The sequence below is a fragment of the Lontra canadensis genome, unplaced genomic scaffold (assembly GCF_010015895.1).
Source record: "Lontra canadensis isolate GAN:19392208 unplaced genomic scaffold, GSC_riverotter_1.0 scaffold8, whole genome shotgun sequence".
In the NCBI taxonomy this organism is placed as follows: Eukaryota; Metazoa; Chordata; class Mammalia; order Carnivora; family Mustelidae; genus Lontra; species Lontra canadensis.
In genome coordinates, this window is record NW_022631002.1 from 16,020,851 (window position 1) to 16,046,838 (window position 25,988).

General features: G+C 41.8%; 2 protein-coding genes across 3 annotated transcripts in view; one reads left to right on the plus strand and one right to left on the minus strand.

Annotated features, from left to right (window-relative positions):
* WWP2 (WW domain containing E3 ubiquitin protein ligase 2) overlaps positions 1-25,988 on the minus strand; it is a 151,955-nt gene that overhangs the window by 89,742 nt on the left and 36,225 nt on the right. The window lies entirely within an intron of this gene.
* LOC116865696 (protein SET-like) lies at positions 9,499-10,601 on the plus strand. Its single transcript, XM_032854058.1, has one exon. The coding sequence runs from the start codon at positions 9,514-9,516 to the stop codon at positions 10,381-10,383; it is 870 nt and encodes a 289-aa protein (XP_032709949.1). The 5' UTR covers positions 9,499-9,513; the 3' UTR covers positions 10,384-10,601.

A 25,988-nucleotide genomic window follows, 5' to 3' on the forward strand; every position in this document is an offset into this window, starting at 1 on the left:
GCAAGGCCACCATTTCAGGCCTATAACAGCTGTCAGTTTAGAAGTGAAATGCTACGCGGCTGATTAGAAACACTACAGGTTCTCTAGGGCATGGCACTATGCCTCTGTGGGGCAGCCTTAAGAGGCATGAGAGGAGTTTCTAGAACTGTACTAACAGTCCTATACTAACAACCTAATTTAGGAGGAAAGTCTCCCAAGTTTTTCCTTAAGTAACAGTCTCCAGGCCTGCACTGTCCAATGTGGAAGCCCCAAGCCACACATGGCCAGAGCACTAGAAATGAGACCCATCCACACTGAGACATGCTGGGAGGGTATAACAACATGCCAGATTTCAAATGCACGACATGCACACAAAAAAGAATGCAGAAATCCCTCACTAATAGCTTTCTTTATACTGGTTATACATTAAATTAATAACACTTGGGGTATACTAGACTAAATAAAATAGACTACTAAAATTAATTTCACCCGCTTATTTTTGTTTTTACTTTTTTTAATGTGACTACTAGAAAATTTTAAATTATATACATGGTTCACATTATATTTCTACTGGCCAGTACTGTTTCAGTGCCTCCTCCCTGCCAATTTTTGTCATAATCTTGAGCAGCTCTCACCCACAAGGCCCGGATGGCACCAAAGGCCATCTCTGTATGATTTGACAGCACCAAGCCCATTCCTGCCTGAAAGCTTCCCAAGTGTTCCCTCAGCCTGGAATGCTTTTCTCCTGTTGGCCTAGGCATCCCTTCGCATCCTCTGGAGTCCTTCCCTTGACACCCCCCACCTCGGGATAGATGAAGTCCTCAGTGAAACAGTCCCAGAGCATCTTATACTTCCCTCCATCACGTCTGTCACCTCTGGACTAGCATCTTTTACTGACCTACTTAATGTCTGCCCAGTTTCCTCTCTAGATCCTAAATTCCAGGACAGCACCTTGCTCATTCCACCTCTCTAGCATCTTGCCCAGAGCTGAAGGTAAAAATTTACCATGTGAATGCTGGTAAGTAAACTCCATATCCACTCCCTGCTCCAGGCAGGTCCCACAATCCTGAGAACATGTGCAAGAGTGCAGATTTCCTCTCATACAAAACCCTCCTCCAACACTGAGACATCCTTACATCTAAAATGGCAAAAAACAAGATGGAGGGAAGAATGCCTTGACCACCTACCATGGACTAAAATGCAGGAGGTCACAATACACCTCTAGAAGAAGAGAAAGGAGAACAGCCGTGGCTGGCATTCATGTTTCAAGGGGTAGAATCACTCTTTGCTCAATATATGCTCCCAGGAGGGAGGGTGACGGGCTTCCAAAACCGAGAGGCTTACAGAACACTCCAGAGGCAGCAGTAAACCCCAGGCTACGCCGAGGCAGCCACGTACAGGGGAAAAGATTCCTGACAGAAAGCTTTTCTTCTTCCTTCAAGTGGGGTTTCACAAGGCAGCCTCTCTGCTGGTGACACAGGGAGTGGGTCTGTTTTAACGTTCATCGCAGGGGCCTGTGTGTTTACTTTTGAGACTTCTGGCTAAAAGGACCTTTTCTTTCAAACAGCTCTCCACTGACACCAAAGCCACGAACTGGGCCCAGCTGTAACTATGAGAAGCTGGGGACGTGGGGTTGGGGGAGGGGGGTGCTTCTGGCTTCTTTGGGAATTCCTTGAGGTTCTGGCTTGGCCATATCTGCCTGAGGTGCAGATGATGGAAAGCAACACACAGAGAGCTTTTCAGAGACTATTAAAGACGGTTTTAAATCCCAATGCCTGGCATCTGGTGCCAATCAAGAAAACAGTAGTCACTGATGTAACTGCAACCAGACCAGGGCAAAATGAAACAAAGGCTTGCATTTGGAGGCTGGGGACGGATTCAGCCTGATGCCTCCCCAGAGCAGGCACTCGGGACTACCCCGGCCCCACCTCTGCCTCAGAGGTGAGTCATGACACTAGCCACAAAAACCAAAGTCACAACAAAAAATGTTCATCCTCACTAATCTAATTGAGGACATATAAAATATAGGGCATATATTTTAGACATATGTGTTAGCGTCTTGTGTTTTAGGCACAGGAGTGAAGGGATGCCCAAGAGTGAACAAAAATCAAACAATGCCTGTTCCATGAAGCTTATATTCCAGTTGTAGAGGGCAAGGAATGATATACACTAAATATATCGTATTATATGGGGATAATGCTAGAAAGAAAATAAAGCAGAGAAAGGAGCAGGGAATGTTGGGTAGGGAGGAATTGCAATTAAGACCATTTGGCCAAGGCCAAATGATTCCATTTGTACAAAATGTGCAGAAAAGGCAAATCTACAGACACAGAAGGTAGATTTGTGGTTGCCAGAAGTGGGGGGTGGAAACGGAAATTAATGGTAAGTGGGCATAAGAGATCTTACTGGAGTGCTGGAAAAGCTCATGTGAATGACGCACAACTTGGTAAAATTTTTAAAAATCACTGAACTGGGGCACCTGGGTGGTTCAATCAGTTAAGCATCTGCCTTTTGCTCGGGTCATGATCCCAGGGTCTTGGGATTGAGCCCTGTGTCAGGCTCCCTGCTCAGTGGGGAATCTGCTTCTCCCTCTCCCTCTGCCTCTCCCCATCCACATGCTCTCTCTCACTCTCTCTCATAAATTTTAAAAATAAAATCAATGATTTTAAAAAATCACTGAATTATACACTTCTGAAATAGAAAGAATGGTCAAAGAAAGCCTCCCTGGGATGGTATCTGAGCAGACGGGAAGGGGGTGAGGGAGCAAAGCCATGAGGACACATGAGGAAGAATATTTCAGGAAGAGGGTAAGGTCAGTGCCAAGGCCCTGAGGCCAAGAAGAGCAGTGGGTTAGAAGAACAGCAAGGAGGCTTTGGGACCAGAGTGGGGCCTGCAGAGGGGGATAATGGTTGAGATAACAGAGGAGTGACAGGAAGATCAGGCCAATAGGGGAAGACTTTAATTTTTACTCTTAGTGCAATGGGCAACCACTGTGGGAGTGTTAGGATGTGGTTCACAGTTAGCTGGGGTTATTCTAGCTGCTGGGTTCAAAAGTGCACGGTAGGGAGACAAAGGGCATTGCAGGGAGACTGCTGAAAAGAGGCATCTGGACAGGGGTAATGGCAGCAGTCATGGTGAGAAATGGTCAGCTCCTCGAACATATCTCAAGGGTAACACAGGTGGGACATGCTAACTGGACGTGGGTCATAACAGAAAGAAAGAGTGGCATCAAGGAAGACACCAAGGTTCTAAACCTGAGCAAGACTCAGTCACCACTGCCTGAGATGGAGGAAGCTACGGGAAAGCAGGTCGCTTGACTTTTAACATGTTCCTTTGAAGATGTTAATTAGACATCCAGAAACACACAACACAGTCTTTGGTTTCCACGGCTGCGGCCCAGGCTGCAAGTCACATGTGTCCAGACCCAACTGAAAGCCGTGAGGCTAGATGAGATCGTGAAAGACGGGGGTGAGAATGAACAAGTGGACACAGGACTAAGCCAACCTGGGGTATCCCAATGTCTCCAGCCTGGCGAGGAGTAAACCAACAAAAAACAATAAAAAAGGAGTGGCCAGAAAGACGGAAAACCAGTCGGGTGTGGTGTCCAGAAAACCAAGTGAAAACAAAGTCCAGAGGACGGATCACTCATCGTATCCCATCAGGGAAGCAAGTGAGCCGAGGATGCCATCTGACCGCTAGATTTCACAACAGGGAGGTGACTGAGGCCTGTGACTCAGGGCAAGCAGGACAGAAGCCTCCCTGGAAGTTTCCCAAGAAGAGGAGAGAGGACTGAAGAGATGCAAATTAACATAACAAAGAGTAATTGCTTTTCACTTAACAGAGGTGAGCAGGTAGACAAGGGTGAGCCGGTGAGTGAGGAGCATGTGAATGGCCTGCGGCTTTGCAGCACACCCAGGCCGCAGGGATCAAAAACCTTGAAACTTGCAAGCCTTTGACCCAGCAGCTGCATGCCTAGGAATTTACCACCGTAAGAAAAAAAATGCGGCACAGCTCTCTTTATAAGAATTGACTAAAAAGTTTTTCTTATAACAGTAAAAGAGTAGAAATGGCCGACAGTAGGAGATTGGCTAAATTATGGCACATTCATTCCCAAAAAAAGGCTACTGCAGCCATTGAAAATGGTCTGGTTTCACGGAGGTTAAAAAAAGAAAACAAAACTAAGTGAAAAAAGTTACAAAGGAATCTGCATAGTGAGTTCCCATTTTGGAATAAAGTTACACATACATACATACATATATGATTTACATACCACCCCAAAAAGCTTAGTGGATATATAACAAAGGATTTATGGGGTTAACTCTGAACGTTAAAATTTTAGGTGATTTTAACCCTCTCCCTCATTGGAAGGCAGCAGATGCAGACAGGATGTGGGACTAAAAGGCCTGGATTAAATCCCTGTTCTGTCACCACCTACTGTGTGGCCTTGGAAAAGTTATAATAACATCTACCTATTTAGGTAACATCCCCTCATCTAAGGGGATGGCAATACAATCTATCTCACAGGTATACGGGAGGATTGAATAAGTTTTAATATTTGTATTTCGAGAATTCAAAACAATGCCTGATACTCACTAAAGCAGTTCAGAATGCTTTTGTCGGGAGGCCTAGGTGGCTCAGTCAGTTGTGGGCATCTGCCTTCGGCTCAGGTCATGATCCAGGGTCCTGGGATTGAGTCCCACATCAGGCTCCCTGCTCCGTGGGGTGTCTGCTTCTCCCTCTCCCTCTACCCCCTCCCCAGTCATGCTCTCTTTCTCTCAAATAAAATCTTAAAAAGGGGGGGGGGGCACCTGGGTGGCTCAGTGGGTTAAAGCCTCTGCCTTCGGCTCAGGTCATTATCTCAGGGTCATGGGATTGAGCCCCACATCGGGCACTCTGCTCAGCAGGGAGCCTGCTTCCCCCTCTCTCTCTTCCTGCTTGTGATCTCAGTCTGTCAAATAAATAAATAAAATCTTAAAAAAAAAAAAGGAAGGTTGTCTTTTTTTTTTTCAAATAAGCATGGAAATCACAAGAAGAAAAACAACAATAATATTTTCAGTTTTAGAGGCATGTATTATAGAAAAAAATAATAATATTTTCAATTTGGAGAATTTCTCAGAAATTTTCTGTAAGCATTCCGCAACACTAAAAAAACTAGGTCTTGTTTGTTTACCAGGGTTAAAAATCATGGGCTATGTAGGACTGCTTTGACCATTTCTATCATCAGGACTGTTCAAAACACTGGAGTTTGTAGGTATGTCCTAAGTAAGATCTCCCGATCAGCTTAGAAGACTATCACTATCGCTTTTGTCCCTTCTTACTTCTTCCTCAAATTTAAGAAGCCGTGAACAGGGGCGCCTGGGTGGCTCACTGGGTTAAGCCTCTGCCTTCAGCTCAGATCCCAGGGTCCTGGGATCAAGCCCTTTATCAGGCTCCCTGCTCAGCAAAGAGCCTACTTTTCCCACGCTCTCTCTGCCTACTTGGGATCTCTGTCAAATAAATAAATAAAATAAAATAAAATAAAATAAAAAGAAGTAGTGAACAGGGGCGCCTGGGTGGCTCAGTGGGTTAAGCTGCTGCCTTCAGCTCAGGTCATGATCTCAGAGTCCTGGGATCGAGTCCCGCATCGGACTCTCTGCTCAGCAGGGAGCCTGCTTCCCTCTCTCTCTCTCTCTCTCTCTGCCTGCCTCTCCATCTACTTGTGATCTCTCTCTGTCAAATGAATAAATAAAATCTTTAAAAAAAAAAAAAGAAGTAGTGAACAACTTTATGAATTTAAATGTATTATTATTTTTGCCTTTCTGCTTCCGCTAATGCCATGCCCCTTGCAATAAAGCTTGGGGGGTGGGGAGGCACAAAAAAGAAGCAAGTTCTTAAGTTTACCCTTGATGGCACCCACCCTACAGAAGACGGAATTGCGGGGGCGCCCAGCGGGCTCAGTTGGAAGGGCCAGTGACTCTTGATCTCAGAGTTGTGAGTACGAGCAGCATGCTGGGTGTACAGCGTACATACGTACGTACATACATACATACAGAGAAGATGGGACCAAAGATGCCACCAATTTTGAGGAGTTTCTCTGAGAGAGAATCAAAGTCAATGGCAAAGCTGGGATTCTCAGTGGAGGGGTTGTACCACTGAAAGGAGCAAGAGCAAGATTATTGTAACTTCTATGGTGCCTTTTTCCAAAAGGTATTTCAAGTATCTCACCAAGAAATATCTGAAAAAGCACAATCTACGTGATTGGTTGCACATAGCTACTAAGAGCAGAGAGTTATAAACTGCGTTATGTCCAGATTAACCAGGAAGAGGAAGAGGAGGATTTAAAAAGTCATTTATCTGGAATATTTTGTAGGAGTTCTTAAATAAAGCTTGGGTGCCAAAAAATTAATTAATTAATTTTAAAAATAAATGTAAAACTGCTTTTAACTGTAGAGCCAATTTTTTTTTCATTTTCTCTCTTCTCCCTCTGATCCAAGTTCCAAGAATTAGTAGTTTTATTTATCTTTCAGTTGAAAAACTGGAAAAACAGCACTGTGTTTACTTTAAAATAAATGCATGCACTGTCTGTCGGGCATGCCTCCTTGAGATGCACAGCCCACCCACCAGAACACTCCGTCCTTACAAGAGAGTGAGGGAGGCACTGCACCCCTCATGACTGGCCTATCTGTTCTCAAAATGTAAAGTGCCAGAACAACCCTCTGCTTATAAGATTTTTTTTTAAAAAGGGAGCTGTTTGCTTTCTTGCTTGCCTTTTTCTTTTCTTTTTTTTTTTTTAAACACACATGGGCCAAGAAAAGAGAGATGCATAGGAAATGGAGAGCATAAGCAAGGGGCTTTTCAAAGTCTACTTCACTTTTCACAGTGGTATGGGTACAGCAATTCTCAAAACACCTTGTGTGCATTCTAGAATAGAGGGAATGAGTAAATATACGGATGATGCTGAGAGCCAGAGCTCTCATACAGGAAGAAAGACAAGTTAGGAAGAGCCCTGAAGGACTGAACTAGAAATGGAGGTTCAATTATGAACTCATAGTGTTTAATACATAGACACAGAAATAGATATTTACACATATGTGTGTACACATGTGCATAGAGAGCTAGCTAAATAGCTGGATGGACAGACAGAAAGTCTGTCAGAAAAAAATGAATGCTTAAAAGCTGAAAAAGTTTTGAAGAAGAGGAGCAGTGAGAAGAAACATGTCCAACCTGATGCTGCCACTCCGTCCAAAGAAAACAGTGAGACTGTATAAAACCCATTAGGAAAAAAATACAACTGGATCCCTATCCCACATCATATATCAAAATAAACTCTCAACTGACTAAAGGGTTAAATATTTTTAAAACTAATTAAAGAAAACGGTCACGGGGCACCTCGCTGGCTCAGTTGGTAGAGCACGCGAGTCTTGATCTCAGGATTGTAAATTCGAGCCCCACATTGGGTGTAGAGATTACTTAAAAATAAGAAAGAAAGAGAGAGAGAAAGAGAAACAGGGAGGAAGGAAGGAAGGACGGATGAACAAATGAAAATTATCACAAGTGTCAACTTAAGGAAGGTATCAAGCTTACCATTTTTTCCTATGCAGTTAGCTTTGTGGTTCTCAGACTTGAGCATATATCAGAATTCCCTGGAAAATCTGTTAAAACGGACTGCTTGAACCCCAGCCCCAGAGTTTCTGATTCTGCAGGTTTGGGATAGGGACTCAGAATCTCTATTTCTTTTTTTTTTTTTTTTTTTTCTTTTTAAGAGTTTATTTACTTGAGAGAAAGAGAGAGTACATGAGCCAGGGGGAGAGGCAGAGGGAGAGCGAGAAGCAGATTTCCTGATAAACAAGGAGCCTGTCACAGGGCTCAATTCAGGGCCCCAGGATCATGACCTGAGCAGTAGGCAGATGCTTGACCCACTGAGCCACCCAGGTGTCCCAGAATTTACATTCTAGCATGTTTCCAACTGATGCCCATGTTCACCTCTTCTGATTTTTTTTAAAGATTTTATTTATTTATTTGACAGACAGAGATCACAAACAGGCAGAGAGGCAGCGGGGGGTTGGGGGGTGGGGGCGGGAAGCAGGCTCTCCACCAAGCAGACACCCCGATGCGGGGCTCAATCCCAGGACCCTGAGATCATGACCTGAGCCAAAGGCAGAGGCTTAACTCACTGAGCCACCTAGGCGCGCCTCAACTCTTCTGATTCTCTTAATGCCACCTTTATCACATAGTAAATTCTATCTATATTGGAACATATTTAGAAAATAACATATGATGGAAGACATATAAGGATACAGGAGCAAATTTGAAGAGATGCCCACTAACCAAACCAGGGATAATATAAGCATCAAAATAATGGCAGAAATAAATTATAACCCACCGAATGAAATAAGAATCCATGAATTGAGACTGATAATACATACCTACATGCCTAAAAGAAAAGGAAATGCTCTTCCTTGCAATAGTATAGCAACTAATAAATGTACAAGGAATAGTAAAAAATTTGCAACCATCACAGTAACTGATTCAGAAAGAAATCATTAATGAATGCAAAAACAAGTAGGTGAAGGTGTGACAAGAGACAGATACTTATGTAATTGCGAAGTATTAGATCTCCCAAGAAATTACTTTTTAGTTATAAATAGAAAATAGCCATTTTACTGTGGAGAACATGGCAGATACCACTTTAAGCCAATGATCAAAGTTAACATCAACAAAGTTAACAGTGAAACACACTGAGTCATATGCCTCCTGATATTTTGCACTGAGGACACAATATCATTTCCGCAGTGTTGCTGCCAAAAATACATACCCTGAATCTAATCCTGAAGAAAACCCAGACAGAGCCAAACTGAGAGGATTCTATGAAAAGACTGGCCTGAACTCCTCAACAATGACAGTGTCATGAAAGACAAAAAAAGGCTGACGAACTAATCCCAGATTTAAGGAGACATGACAACCAAATGCAATGCCTAATTTTGCACAGGACCCTGGATCATGGGGGGAAAAATCACTTTAAGTGCATTTTTGCAATGTTGCAAAAATGTTAGGTTTCTTGGTTTAATTGTACAGTGGTTAGGTAAGAAAACATCCTTCTTCTTAAAAAATAGACACTCAGGTATTTAGGGACAAAGAAGTACAAGGTTCTCCCAATGTTTATAGCAGCAATGCCCACAAACAGCCAAACTATGGGAAGAGCGCAGATGTCCATCAACAGATGAATGGACAAAGAAGATATGGTATATACATACAATGGAATATTACGCATCCATCAAAAAATGAAATCTTGCCATTTGCAACGACACGGATGGAACTAGAGGGTATGATGCTAAGCGAAATAAGTCAATCAGAGAAAGACAATTATCAAATGATTTCACTCATATGTGGAGTTAACAAAAGAGGATCATAGCAGAAGGGAGGGGAAAATAAAATAAGATGAAATCAGAGAGGGAGACAAACCTTAAGAGACTCTTAACTATTAAGAAATAAACTGAGAGCAATCAGAGCTTCCAGACGTGCCTCTCTCCCGGTTTCCTGGGGTTTCCTCGCAGCATGGCCCCCAAACGCCAGTCTTCGCTCCCGCCTCAAACGAAGAAACCGAGACTGCCTCCTGCCCCCAAGCCAGGGCAGACGTCAACATCTCAGCACTTGCATAAGGGAGAAAAAGAACAGCAAGAAGCAATTGAACATATTGATGAAGTACAAAATGAAATAGACAGACTTAATGAACAAGCCAGTGAGGAGATTTTAAAAGTAGAACAGAAATATAACAAACTCCGCCAACCATTTTTTCAGAAGAGGTCGGAATTGATCGCCAAAATCCCCAATTTCTGGGTAACAACATTTGTCAACCATCCACAAGTGTCTGCACTGCTTGGGGAGGAGGATGAAGAGGCGCTGCATTATTTGACAAGAGTTGAAGTGACAGAATTTGAAGATATTAAATCAGGTTACAGAATAGATTTTTATTTTGATGAAAACCCTTACTTCGAAAATAAAGTTCTCTCCAAAGAATTTCATCTGAATGAGAGTGGTGATCCATCTTCAAAGTCCACTGAAATCAAATGGAAATCTGGAAAGGATTTGACGAAACGTTCAAGTCAAACACAGAATAAAGCCAGCAGGAAGAGACAGCATGAGGAACCAGAGAGCTTCTTCACCTGGTTTACTGACCATTCTGATGCAGGTGCTGATGAGTTAGGAGAGGTCATCAAAGATGATATTTGGCCAAATCCATTACAGTACTACTTGGTTCCCGATATGGATGACGAAGAAGGGGAAGGAGAAGAGGATGATGATGATGATGAAGAAGAAGAAGGATTGGAAGATATTGATGAAGAAGGAGATGAGGATGAAGGTGAAGAAGATGAAGATGATGATGAGGGGGAGGAAGGAGAGGAGGATGAAGGAGAAGATGACTAATGGAACACTGATGGATTCCAACCTTCCTTTTTTAATTTTCTTCAGTCCCTGGGAGCAAGTTGCCGTCTTTTTTTTTTTTTTTTCCTTTTTCTTTTTCTTTTCTCCTCTCGTGCTCATTCGCCCTGTTTTTTGAAGTCTCCTTTTTCTCTCCCTTTATACCATGGTTCTCAGCTTATTTTGGGGGGAAATACCTTGAGCAGAATACAGTGGGAAAAGAATCTCAAAAAAAAAAAAAAAGAAAAAAAAAAAGAAATAAACTGAGGGGGCGCTTGGGTGGCTCAGTAGGTTAAAGCCTCTGCCTTCAGCTCAGGTCATGATCTCAGGGTCCTGGGATCGAGCCCCGCATCGGGCTCTCTGCTCAGCAAAGAGCCTGCTTCCCTCTCTCTCTCTCTCTCTCTGCCTGCCTCTCTGCCTACTTGTGATCTCTGTCAAATAAATAAATTAAAATAAATAAATAAATAAATAAAAGAAATAAACTGAGGGGGCACCTGGGTGGCTCAGTGGGTTAAGCCTCTGCCTTTAGCTCAGGTGATGATCTCAGGGTCCTGGGATTGAGCCCCACATTGGGATCTCTGCTCAGCAGGGAGCCTGCTTCCCCTTCTCTCTGCCTGCTTCTCTGCCTACTTGTGATCTCTGTCAAATAAATACATAAAATCTTTAAAAAAAAAAAAAAAGAAACAAACAAACAAACTGAGGGGGCGTCTGCGTGGCTCAGTGGGTTAGGCCTCTGCCTTCGGCTCAGGTCATGATCTCAGGGTCCTGGGATCAAGGCCTGCATCGGGCTCTCTGCACAGCGGGGAGCCTGCTTCCTCCTCTCTCTCTGCCTGCCTCTCTGCCTACTTGTGATCTCTCTGTCAAATAAATAAATAAAGATCTTAAAAAAAAAAACAAAACTGAGGGTTGCTGGAAAGGAGGTGCATGGGGGGATGGGGTAACTGGGGGGTGGGCATTAAGAAGGATTTGTGATATAACAAGCACTGGGTATTATATGAAACTGATGCATCACTGAACTCTACTTCTGAAACTAATAATATACTATATGTTAATTGAATTTAAATAAAATTTTTTAAAAAGAATGATATATACATGGACTATAATAATAGCAATATAATATAGTGGCATAATAATAACAATAATAAATTACTTGTACAGAGCATTCAAAAAAAGTACAAGGCTGATCATTTAAAATGATTCAGGGGCGCCTGGGTGGCTCAGTCAGTTGGGCATCTGCCTTCGGCTTGGGTCAAGATCCCAGGGTCCTGGGATCGGGTCCTGCAATGGGCTCCCTGCTCAGAGGGAAGCCTGCTTCTCCCTCTCCCCTTTCTGCTCCCCCTGTTTGTGCTCGCTCTCTCTCTCTGTCAAGTAAATAAATAAAATCTTATAAAAATCTTATAAAGGGGGAGGAGTCAAGATGGCGGAGAAGTAGCAGGCTGAGACTACTTCAGGTAGCGGGAGATCAGCTAGATAGCTTATCTAAAGATTGCAAACACCTACAAATCCAATGGGAGATCGAAGAGAAGAAGAACAGCAATTCTATAAACAGAAAATCAACCACTTTCTGAAAGGTAGGACTGGCGGAGAAGTGAATCCAAAGCGACGGGAAGATAGACCGCGGGGGGAGGGGCTGGCTCCCAGCAAGCAGCAGAGAAACAGAGCACAAAATCAGGACTTTTAAAAAATCTGTTCCACTGAGGGACATCGCTCCAGAGGCTTAACCGGGGTGAAGCCCACACAGGGTCAGCGTGGCCTCAGGTCCCGCAGGGTCATAGAAGGATCGGGGGTGTCTGAGTGTCGCAGAGTTTGCAGGTATTAGAACGGGGAAGCCGGCTACAGAGACAGAGCCGAGGAGTGAGCTCTAAGCTCGGGGTTACCTTAAACCGGTCGCAGGCTCGGTCAGCTCGGAGCACGGCCGGAGGCCAGGGTGACGGGAGTAATTGGACGCTGTTCTCTGAGGGCGCACTTAGGAGTGGGGCCCCGGGCTCTCGGCTCCTCCCGGCCGGAGACTGGGAGGCCGCCATCTTCATTCCCGTCCTCCGGACTCTACGGAAAGCGCTCAGGGAACAAAAGCTCCCGAAAGCAAACCCGAGCGGATTACTCAGCCGGGCCCCTGGTAAGGGCAGTGCAACTCCGCCTGGGGCAAAGACACTTGAGAATCACTACAACAGGCCCCTCCCCCAGAAGATCAACAAGAAACCCAGCCAGGACCAAGTTCACCTACCAAGGAGTGCAGTTTCAATACCAAGGAGAGCCCCGGAATTCCAGAGGAGGAGAAAGCAAAGCACGGAACTCCTGGCTTTCTCCCCATGATTTTTTAGCCTTGCAGTTAATTTATTTTTTTTCTTTTTCAATTTTTTTTTCTCTTCTTCTGCTAAATTTTTTTTAACTTTTACCCTTTTCTTTTTTAACGTTTTTTAACTAGTTTACCTTATATATATATTTTTTTCCTTTTTATATTTTTTCATTATTGGTTTTTTTATTTGTTTCTTTTTTCTTTTTTCTTTTTTTTTTTCTTTCTGAACCTCTTTTTATTCCCTCCCCCCCCACGATTTGGGATCTCTTCTGATTTGGCTAAAGCATATTTTCCTGGGGTTGTTGCCACCCTTTTAGTATTTTACTTGTTCCTTCATATACTCTTATCTGGACAAAATGACAAGGCGGAAAAATTCACCACAAAAAAAAGAACAAGAGGCAGTACCAAAGGCTAGGGACCTAATCAATACAGACATTGGTAATATGTCAGATCTAGAGTTCAGAATGACGATTCTCAAGGTTCTAGCCGGGCTCGAAAAGGGCATGGAAGATATTAGAGAAACCCTCTCAGGAGATATAAAAGCCCTTTCTGGAGAAATAAGAGAACTAAAATCTAATCAAGTTGAAATAAAAAAAGCTATTAATGAGGTGCAATCAAAAATGGAGGCTCTCACTGCTAGGATAAATGAGGCAGAAGAAAGAATTAGCGATATAGAAGACCAAATGACAGAGAATAAAGAAGCTGAGCAAAAGAGGGACAAACAGCTACTGGACCACGAGGGCAGAATTCGAGAGATAAGTGACACCATAAGACGAAACAACATTAGAATAATTGGGATTCCAGAAGAAGAAGAAAGAGAGAGGGGAGCAGAAGGTATATTGGAGAGAATTATTGGAGAGAATTTCCCCAATATGGCAAAGGGAACAAGCATCAAAATCCAGGAGGTGCAGAGAACCCCCCTCAAAATCAATAAGAATAGGTCCACACCCCGTCACCTAATAGTAAAATTTACAAGTCTTAGTGACAAAGAGAAAATCCTGAAAGCAGCCCGGGAAAAGAAGTCTGTAACATACAATGGTAAAAATATTAGATTGGCAACAGACTTATCCACAGAGACCTGGCAGGCCAGAAAGAGCTGGCACGATATATTCAGAGTACTAAACGAGAAAAACATGCAGCCAAGAATACTATATCCAGCTAGGCTATCATTGAAAATAGAAGGAGAGATAAAAAGCTTCCAGGACAAACAAAAACTGAAAGAATTTGCAAACACCAAGCCAGCTCTACAGGAAATATTGAAAGGGGTCCTCTAAGCAAAGAGAGAGCCTAAAAGTAGTAGATCAGAAAGGAACAGAAACAATATACAATAACAGTCACCTTACAGGCAATACAATGGCACTAAATTCATATCTCTCAATAGTTACCCTGAATGTTAATGGGCTAAATGCCCCAATCAAAAGACACGGGGTATCAGAATGGATAAAAAAACAAAACCCATCTATATGTTGCCTACAAGAACCCATTTTAAACCCGAAGACACCTTCAGATTTAAAGTGAGGGGGTGGAAAACAATTTACCATGCTAATGGACATCAGAAGAAAGCAGGAGTGGCAATCCTTATATCAGATCAATTAGATTTTAAGCCAAAGACTATAATAAGAGATGAGGAAGGACATTATATCATACTCAAAGGATCTGTCCAACAAGAAGATCTAACAATTGTAAATATCTATGCGCCTAATGTGGGAGCAGCCAACTATATAAACCAATTAATAACAAAATCAAAGAAACACATCAACAATAATACAATAATAGTAGGGGATTTTAACACTCCCCTCACTGAAATGGACAGATTATCCAAGCAAAAGATCAACAAGGAAATAAAGGCCTTAAATGACACACTGGACCAGATGGATATCACAGATATATTCAGAACATTTCATCCCAAAGCAACAGAATACACATTCTTCTCCAGTGCACATGGAACATTCTCCAGAATAGATCACATCCTCGGTCCTAAATCAGGTCTCAACCGGTATCAAAAGATTGGGATCATTCCCTGCATATTTTCAGACCACAATGCTTGAAGCTAGAACTCAATCACAAGAGGAAATTTGGAAAGAACCCAAATACATGGAGACTAAACAGCATCCTTCTAAAGAATGAATGGGTCAACCAGGAAATTAAAGAAGAGTTGAAAAAATTCATGGAAACAAATGATAATGAAAATACAACGGTTCAAAATCTGTGGGACACAACAAAAGCATTCCTGAGAGGAAAATATATAGCGGTACAAGCCTTTCTCAAGAAACAAGAAAGGTCTCAGGTACACAACCTAACCCTACACCTAAAGGAGCTGCAGAAAGAACAAGAAAGAAACCCTAAACCCAGCAGGAGAAGAGAAATCATAAAGATCAGAGCAGAAATCAATGAAATAGAAACCAAAAAAACAATAGAACAAATCAACGAAACTAGGAGCTGGTTCTTTGAAAGAATTAATAAGATTGATAAACCCCTGGCCAGACTTATCAAAAAGAAAAGAGAAAGGACCCAAATAAATAAAATCATGAATGAAAGAGGAGAGATCACAACTAACACCAAAGAAATACAGACAATCATAAGAACATATTATGAGCAACTCTATGCCAACAAATTTGACAATCTGGAAGAAATGGATGCATTCCTAGAGACATATAAACTACCACAACTGAACCAGGAAGAAATAGAAAGCCTGAACAGACCCATAACCAATAAGGAGATTGAAACAGTCATCAAAAATCTCCAAACAAACAAAAGCCCAGGGCCAGACGGCTTCCCAGGGGAATTCTACCAAACATTTAAAGAAGAACTAATTCCTATTCTCCTGAAACTGTTCCAAAAAATAGAAATGGAAGGAAAACTTCCAAACTCATTTTATGAGGCCAGCATCACCTTGATCCCCAAACCAGACAAGGATCCCATCAAAAAAGAGAACTACAGACCAATATCCTTGATGAACACAGATGCAAAAATTCTCACCAAAATACTAGCCAATAGGATTCAACAGTACATTAAAGGGATTATTCACCACGACCAAGTGGGATTTATTCCAGGGCTGCAAGGTTGGTTCAACATCCGCAAATCAATCAATGTGATAAAACACATTAATAAAAGAAAGAACAAGAACCATATGATACTCTCAATAGATGCTGAAAAAGCATTTGACAAAGTACAGAATCCCTTCCTGATCAAAACTATTCAAAGTGTAGGGATAGAGGGCACATACCTCAATATTATCAAAGCCATCTATGAAAAACCCATCGCAAATATCATTCTCAATGGAGAAAAACTGAAAGCTTTTCCTCTAAGGTCAGGAACATGGCAGGGATGTCCGTTATCACCACTGCTATGCAACATAGTACTAGAAGTCCTAGCCTCAGCAATCAGACAACCAAAAGAAATTAAAGGCATCCAAATCGGCAAAGAAGAAGTCAAACTATCACTTTTCGCAGATGATATGATACTCTATGTGGAAAACCCAAAAGACTCCACTCCAAAACTGCTAGAACTTGTACAGGAATTCAGTAAAGTGTCAGGATATAAAATCAATGCACAGAAATCAGTTGCATTTCTCTACACCAACAACAAGACAGAAGAAAGAGAAATTAAGGAGTCAATCCCATTTACAATTGCACCCAAAACTATAAGATACCTAGGAATAAACCTAACCAAAGAGACTAAGAATCTATACACAGAAAACTATAAAGTACTCATGAAAGAAATTGAGGAAGACACAAAGAAATGGAAAAATGTTCCATGCTCCTGGATCGGAAGAATAAATATTGTGAAAATGTCTATGCTACCTAAAGCAATCTACACATTAAATGCAATTCCTATCAAAGTACCATCCATTTTTTTCAAAGAAATGGAACAAACAATCCTAAAATTTATATGGAACCAGAAAAGACCTCGAATAGCCAAAGGAATATTGAAAAAGAAAGCCAAAGTTGGTGGCATCACAATTCCGGACTTCAAACTCTACTACAAAGCTGTCATCATCAAGACAGCATGGTACTGGCACAAAAACAGACACATAGATCAATGGAACAGAATAGAGAGCCCAGAAATAGACCCTCAACTCTATGGTCAACTAATCTTCGACAAAGCAGGAAAGAATGTCCAATGGAAAAAAGACAGCCTCTTCAATAAATGGTGTTGGGAAAATTGGATAGCCACATGCAGAAAAATGAAATTGGATCATTTCCTTACACCACACACGAAAATAGACTCAAAGTGGATGAAGGACCTCAATGTGAGAAAGGAATCCATCAAAATCCTTGAGGAGAACACAGGCAGCAACCTCTTCGACCTCAGCCGCAGCAACATCTTCCTAGGAACATCGCCAAAGGCAAGGGAAGCAAGGGCAAAAATGAACTATTGGGATTTTATCAAGATCAAAAGCTTTTGCACAGCAAAAGAAACAGTTAACAAAACCAAAAGACAACTGACAGAATGGGAGAAAATATTTGCAAACGACATATCAGATAAAGGGCTAGTGTCCAGAATCTATAAAGAACTTAAGAAACTCAACACCCAAAGAACAAATAATCCAATCAAGAAATGGGCAGAAGACATGAACAGACATTTCTGCAAAGAAGACATCCAGATGGCCAACAGACACATGAAAAAGTGCTCCATATCACTCGGCATCAGGGAAATACAAATCAAAACCACAATGAGATACCACCTCACACCAGTCAAAATGGCTAAAATTAACAAGTCAGGAAATGACAGATGCTGGCCAGGATGCGGAGAAAGGGGAACCCTCCTACACTGTTGGTGGGAATGCAAGCTGGTGCAACCACTCTGGAAAACAGCATGGAGGTTCCTCAAAATGTTGAAAATAGAGCTACCCTATGACCCAGCAATCGCACTGCTGTGTATTTACCCTAAAGATACAAATGTAGTGATCCGAAGGGGCACATGCACCCGAATGTTTATAGCAGCAATGTCTACAATAGCCAAACTATGGAAAGAACCTAGATGTCCATCAAAAGACGAATGGATAAAGAAGATGTGGTATATATACACAATGGAATACTATGCAGCCATCAAAAGAAATGAAATCTTGCCATTTGCGACGACATGGATGGAACTAGAGGGTATCATGCTTAGCGAAATAAGTCAATCGGAGAAAGACAACTATCATATGATCTCCCTGATATGAGGGAGAGGAGATGCAACATGGGGGGTTAAGGGGGTAGGAGAAGAGTAAATGAAGCAAGATGGGATTGGGAAGGAGATAAACCATAAGTGACTCTTAATCTCACAAAACAAACTGAGGGTTGCTGGGGGAAGGGGGGGTGGGGGGGTGGGGTTATGGACATTGGGGAGGGTATGTGCTATGGTGAGTGCTGTAAAGTGTGTAAACCTGGCGATTCACAGACCTGTACCCCTGGGGAAAAAATATATGTTTATAAAAAATAAAATTTAAAAAAAAAATCTTATAAAAATATAAATGCAGAGAAAGGGGAACCTTCCTACACTGTTGGTGGGAATGCAAGCTGGTGCAGCCACTCTGGAAAACAATTTGGAGTAGAGCTACCCTAAGACCGAGCAATCGCACTACTGGGTATTTACCCCAAAGATAACAAATGTAGTGATCCGAAGGGGCATATGCACCTGAAGGTTTATAGCAGCAATGTCCACAATAGCCAAACTATGGAAAGAACCTAGATGTCCATCAACAGATGAATGGATAAAGAAGAGGTGGTATATATATATATATATATATATATATATATATATACACATACACAATGGAATACTATGCAGCCATCAAAAGAAATGAAATCTTGTCATTTACAACAACGTGGATGGAACTAGATGGTATTATGCTGAGCAAAATAAGTGAATCAGAGAAAGACAATTATCATATGATCTTCCTGATATGAGGAATTTGAGAGGCAGAGTGGGAGGTTTGGGGGGTAGGGAAGGAAAAAAATGAAACAAGATGGGATTGGTAGGGAGACAAACCATAAGAGCCTCTTAATCTCACAAAACAAACTGAGGGTTGCTGGGGGGAGGAGGGGTATGGAGAGGGTGGTTGGGATATGGACATTGGGGAGGGTATGTGCTACGGTGACTGCTGTGAAATGCGTAAGCCTGACGATTCAAAGACCTGTACCCCTGGGGCAAATAATACATGTTAATAAAGATAATAAATTTTTAAAAAGAAAAGAACAAAAAAAATAAATAAATTATACAATAAAATGGTTTAGAAAATGATTATAGATGTAAGTATAGACAGGGACAATGTTAAAGCAAATGTATCAAAATATTAACAGCTGGATGTAGGATACAGGGGAATTCCTTGCCCCATTCTTTTGTGTCTCAATTTGACATTATTTTAAAATAGAAAAGAATTTTGTGTGTGTGTGTGTGGTTTTTTTTTAAGATTTTATTTATTTATTTGACAGAGATCACAAGTAGGCAGAGAGGCAGGCGGGGGGCGGAGGGGAAGCAGGCTCCCCACCGAGCAGAGAGCCGGATGCGGGGCTCGAACCTAGGACCCTGGGAGCATGACCTGAGCCAAAGGCAGAGGCTTTAACCCGCTGAGCCACGAGGTGCCCCTGGTTTGTCTTTGTTTTTGTTTTTTTTTAAATCTACTTCAAGCTACATCTCCCTCCTTGCAGTGCCAAAATCTACAGCATGAATGAGGCCAGCTGCAGGAGAGGGGAACTACAAGAGAAAATCAGTCAAGTCTTAACATCCTACCTGCTACCAATTTAGAAAGAAATCAAGACCATCCAGTGGGCAGATACGAATGGAACATCTTAATAACTACCAAAGCTGGGTGATAGGGATTCTGCTTGAAAATGCCCCTAATAAAAAGGTTTTTAAAAATCAATATTCAGCCCCAATATGTGGCTTCCACACAGAGATGAGTAGAGCAATCCTTAAGAGCCAAACCAGGCCTCGGAGTCAAGTACTTCTTGCAGCCACAGCCAGATCAAAGTCCTTTCAGAAAGTCGGTCAAGGCTGACCCTTATGCAACTGCAGGACTCGAGCAAAGCCCTCCACCGGGCATACCACACCAGCTGAGTTTCCCAGTCAACTTCAAGTCCACCCAGGGGACAACAAGGCAGCGAGTGAAGGAGGGAATTGTAGCAGGACAGGCGCTACCGGTCAGGTCTTTTCCCAGAAAAGGCTGTTTCGGGAAGAGAGGCCACAGGGAGAGGAGTCACCTAACATGCCGTGACCTACTAACCTACACAACCATATTCATACTTAAGACACCACTCTGGAACATTCCCAGCCTAGCAGCTCCCCAAGGAATGCAGGTGCCATGACTGTGGAGCTGAAATACCTCATGTTAATGGCAGCCTCTCCACTCCACATCCCCAGAGCTTTTGCATCTGTCCAGGCTTAGAACTCTCCCTTGAGGGGCACCTGAGTGGCTCAGTCGGTTGAGCATCTGCCTTCACCTTGGGTTGTGATCCCAGAATCCTGGGATCAAGTCCTACATCGGACTCCTTGCTTGGCAGGGAGGCTGCTTCTCCCTCTGGCTGCTGTTCCCCCTGCTTGTGCTCGTGGGCACTCTCTGACAAATAAATAAAATCTTAAAAAAAAAAAAAAAAAAAAAAGAACTCTCCCTTGGAACAACCTCGGGGCTACCTCCCATTTAGGCAAGGAGGTCCTACATCAAGAAACAAGGTCTCTGCCACCATCTCAAGGATTTGAACGTCCCCAGCTTTGGGAAGAAAAGAATCAGTGGAGGCAGAAGGCTACCACGGGGGGCGCCTGGGTGGCTCAGTGGGCTAAAGCCTCTGCCTTCAGCTCAGGACATAATACCAGGGACCTGGGATCAAGCCCCACGTCGGGCTCTCTGCTCAGCAGGAAGCCTGTTTCCCTTCTTCTCTCTCTGCCTGCCTCTCTGTCTACTTGTGATCTCTGTCTGTCAAATAAATAAAATCTTTTAAAAATATATTTAAAAAAAAAAAAAGAAGGCTACCACGGCTACTACTTATATAGTACTGAAACATGTCTGGCACTATTTTTTGCTCATTTAACCTCAAAATGACAGTTTTACAGATAAGGAAACAGAAGCACGAAGAAGTTATGTGATGGTCCAACGCCACAAAGCTGGTGGAATCGGGATTCAAACCCAGGGAGTCAGACTCCGGAATCTACATGTTCTTAACCACTTTTCTATGCAACAGCTCTGTAACCACCAGAAGCAACCTTGCTCTAAACAGAAGGCTTTATGAAACACGGCTGGAATGTTATATATCTCGTCTATGCCATTGTCATCCTAGATTTCTTTTTCTATGAAAAAATAGCCCACTGCCTATTACGACCCACATTTTCCATCAGATTTGGATCTGATGTGCCTCCCTCCTCTACCCAGCCACATAATTTAAGTGCTTCAGCTGGTGCTGGCCGGAGCAGGAGGAGCTACGGTGACTGTCACACAGCATAAGCCTCTGAGTGGCTCCGGGCTCAAAGAGAAAAACCACAACAGCAATTACAAACAAGGAGCAGAACAAGAGGTATGGATTTGCCCCTCAAAAACTGCTGGACAGTATCTACCAAAGCTAAACATACATCCACTCTGTGAACCGAGGGCCCTACATGTGTGTGTGTGTGAACACACTCAGTAGAAATATATGTATATGTCTTCCAAAATACATGTAAAAATATGCAAAGCAGCTTTGCTCATGATGGCCCCAAACTGGAAAAGAGCCCCGATGTCCACCAGAAGAACAATAAACAAACTGTGGTATAGTCATACAATAGGAACCTCTACCCCTATAAAAAAAACAAACCAGCATTACATGCAAAAGCATGGGTGACTCTCACAGATACAATGATAAGCCAGGACAAGAAAATGTACTGTATGATTTCACTGATAAAAATTCAAGAATAGGCAAAACTAACCAATAGTGTTAGAAGTCAGGACAGTGGTTATCTCAGGGTAAGCAAAGGGATATTGACTAACAGTAATGTGGGAATCTCCTGGGATCCTGGAAATGTTCTTTATCTTGATCTGAGTAGTGATTACACAGATGTGAACATATGTAAACATTCACTGAACTATATCATTTAAGGTTTGTGCACTTTTCTTTAAAAGAAAAAAATGTGAATACCCATGGGGGGAAAAAAAAAGCCAAGTTGAAAGCATGAAGGTTTTCATCATTAAACAAGACAAAAATAAATGCACTATAAGCTTTCAACTCAAAAAGCTATAAACGACCAACTGACTGGATTAAAAAAATATATATATCTAGGGCAAACTGTTGAAAAAGTTAAAGTTAAAAATGGAATTATTAGGGTGCCTGGGTGGCTCAATCAGTTGGGCAGCTGCCTTCAGGTCAGGTCATGATCTCAGGGTCCTGGGATGGAGTTCCACATCGGCCTCTCTGCTTAGCAGGAAGCCTGCTTCTTCTCCCTCTGCCTGAGGCTCCCCTGGCTTGTACTCTCTCTCTCTCTGTGTCAAATGAATAAAATCTTTAGGAAAAAAAATGGAAGTATTAGAAAATATGGTATAACTGATAAATCCAAGAAGCCTCATGAAAAATAAAGAGCAAAAGTTAAAACAAAAATGCTTACACTTAAAAAAAAAAAATGCTTACACTAGTCAAGAAAAAAATTGGGAACAAATACCAAAAATTTTAAGTGAGAAAAGTTAGGAATATTTTTTTAAATGAGAATGAGATTTAAAATCTTTATACTAATAAATTTGAAAAATCTCATGAAACAGTTTTTCTCAGAAAATATGAATTAACAAAATTGATGCAAGATGATCAGCAAGGGGCCCCTGGGGGCCCAGTGATTAAGCGTCTGCCTTCAGCTCAGGTCATGATCCCAGGGCCCTAAGACCAAGCCCCACATCCGGTTCCCTCCTCATCAAGAGGCCTGCTTCTCCCTCTTTCACTCCCCCTGCTTGTGTTCCCTCTTTTGCTGTCTCTCTCTCTCTAAATAAATCTTAAAAAGAAAGAAAGATGAATCAGAAAAGCTGAACAAACCAATCATTATGGGGTAAAAAACTGAAAAAGTCATCAAAGAATTCTTTCAGAGAAAGCAGCCAGACCCAGTTGGTTTTACGGATAAGCTCTTTCCTGCACTCACAGAACAGATAATTCCCATGTTATAGAGTCTGTTCCTGAAGCTGGAAAGAGTTTCAATTTACTTTACAAAATTAACTAAACCTCGATTCTAAAGCTGACAAAAATAGAACAAAACTACAGACAATTATCACTTATGAATATAGGCAGAAAACCCCCAAATAACATAATAACAAGCAATTCTAACAAAATTTTCAAGGAACAATTCAACATGAGCAATTGGGTATATTCTAGAAATTTAAAGATTGTTACTATTAGGTAATCAATGCAAGAAATAGAAAGAAAAACCATTTAATTATCCCAGTAGTTAACCTTTTTTAAAAAAAAGACTTACTTATTTTAGAGAGAGCGAGCGAGCATGAGCAGGGAGGGAGAGGTAGAGGAAGAGAGAAACTCAAGCAGACTCCACACTGACCCGGGACCCCAAAGTGGGGCTTGATCTCACAGCCCTGGGATCATAACCTGAGAAGAAACCAAGAGTCTGACGCTCAACCAATTGCACCAGCTAGACTCCACCGGGCCCCAGTTACATAAAAGGTATTTGACAGGGGCGCCTGGGTGGCTCAGTGGGTTAAGCCTCTGCCTTCAGCTAAGGTCATGATCTCAGCATCTTGGGATCGAGTCCCGCATCGGGCTCTCTGCTCAGCAGAGAGCCTGCTTCCCCCCTCCCCCGCCTGCCTCTCTGCCTACTTGTGATTTCTCTCTCTGTGTCAAATAAATAAATAAAATCTCAAAAAAAAAAAAAGATATTTGACAAAAATTCAACACCCTTCCTGATTAAAACAATAACAACAACAAAAAAGTGATTAATAAACCAAGGGGAGGTGGGGCAAGAAGAGGTTACTAACACCCAACTTTATCCCCAGAGAAGAGTCATTAGAAGCCTGGTTACCAGACAGGGTGGGATGGTCATTCCATCACAACTAAAACAGGAAGTTATATGCAAAACAACTAATGGGAAAAAAGCATAATTATTTCCTAATGTGAGCAAAATTATCAATCTTAGAAACCACATAAATGTCTACCAAGAAAACCCAAAAGAAACTACTGAAAAACTATACTAAGAATTCAGTAGTTGACCGATTATAAAAACAAAACAAAGCAAAAACTAATAGTCATATATCAACAACACTAAATTAGGAGGCCCAACAGGAAAAAATCCCACTAAAAATAAGATCAAAAATATTTTTACAATTTAAAAGAGTCTAACTAAAGGTAACTTCAAAATGATTTGAGTGAATTTAGAGACACTGCATGTTCTTAAGTAGAAAGAATTGTATAGACATTCTCCATAAAGGAACTTTACATAGCATAGAATTTCCATAAATCTGGGCGCCTGGGTGGCTCAGTGGGTTAAGCCTCTGCCTTCGGCTCAGGTCATGGTCTCAGGGTCCTGGGATCGAGGCCTGCATTGGGCTCTCTGCTCGGCGGGGAGCCTGCTTTCTCCTCTCTCTCTCTGTGCCTGCCTCTCTGCATACTTGTGATCTCTCTCTCTGTTTCAAATGAATAAAATCTTAAAAAAAAAAAAAAAAAAGAATTTCCATAAATCTTAGAGGAGGAGGAGGGGAAGAACCTAAGAAAATAATTCAAAGTTCAGGTGGTATTGTCATATATGCAAAGAAAAAGAGGAAGGAAGATTTTGAAAAGCAGAGAAGCTCAAAAAGTCAGATATTAAAACGTGGTAATGTTATAACAGCTAAGACAGATTTTAAAAGTCTAATAAAACAACAAATGAGGGACGCCTGGGTGACTCAGTTGGTTGGACAACTGCCTTCGGCTCAGGTCATGATCCCGGAGTCCCGGGATCAAGTCCCGCATCGGGCTCCCAGCTCCACGGGGAGTCTGCTTCTCTCTCTGACCTTCTCCTCGCTCATGCTCTCTCTCACTGTCTCTCTCAAATAAATAAAAATAAAATCTTTAAAAAACAAAAACAGATGAAATGGAAAATCCCCCACAGGTCCAAGTATGTGTATGTGTACGTGTGTGTCTGTGTGTGTCTATATGTGCATACATATTTTTTTTTAAATATAGGCTAAAGGTAACAAACCATCAGGGATAATAATCACAGATTTCAGTAAGTAATGCTAAAGCAACCAGTAAACTCTAGGGAAAAATTAAATTAGATCCCTACTCACACTGTTCACAAAAATAAGCTCACTTGAAGAATTAAATGTGGGGATGCCTGCGTGGCTCAGTTGATTAATCATCTGCCTTGGATGAGGTCATGATCCCAGGTCCTGGGATTAAGCCCCACTTTGGGCTCCCTCTCTTTCCTTCTGCTCCCCACTCCTGCTTGGGCTCACTCTCTCTCGCTCTCAAATAAATAATCTTAAAAAAAAAATTAATGTGAAAAAAGAAAATTACAATAAACTAGGAAAAACCAGAGGTGACGATTCATCCAAACTCAGGATGGAGAAAGCCTTTCATAAAGGAAAAAGTTACAAATGCAAGTTTAAAACATGTTTGAAAAATTAAAAAAAAAAAACTAAAATGCAAATGAAAAACTGGAAAAATATTTACAAATTATAAGACAAAGAGAAATGGCCTTAACATATAAAGAACTCTTTCAAAACTGAAAGAGAAAAATGTACACTTTGATAGAAAAATGGGCAAAGAACATTAATAAGGCAATAAACACACTCTAAAAACAATCTCCTTCAATAAATCATAGCATCAAAAGGCAGAGTGAAGTTGGGGTAACTTCGGAGCCATAACAACCAAATTCAAAGAGTAGACCTTGTCTGAATTCAGGTTCAAGCAAACAAACTTGAAAACAACACTTTGAGACAATGGTGAAATTGTACAGGAACTAGGTATTAGGTGATAATAAAGAATTCACGTTAATATTGCCAGGTGTGATAATGGTATAGTAATTATATAAGAAAAGATTCTTTTTGCTTCCTCTCTGGGCTCAGACCTAGTTTGCAGGTCCATGGCTAAATGGACCAGGAAGGTCAGAATCACTGGTACATATGAGACCCACTATGGTGCCTCTCGAAGGAAAATGGTGAAAAAGACTGAAGTAATACAATGTGCAAAGCACTCTTGTTCCTTCTGTGGCAAAACCAAGATGAAAAGACAAGCTTCAGGGATCTGGCTTTGTGCTTCTTGCATGGAAACAGCGGCTGGTGGGGTTCAGACCTACAGTACTGCTCTGTAGTCACAGTAAAGTTGGTGGCCATCAGAACCTTGCAGGACTTGAGAGACTAATAGAAGCTCCACCATCTGAAACATTATGAGCCTATAAT

Excerpts from the sequence above, each read along its gene's own strand:
- LOC116865696 (XM_032854058.1), top strand. The coding sequence starts at position 9,514 with ATGGCCCCCAAACGCCAGTCTTCGCTCCCGCCTCAAACGAAGAAACCG.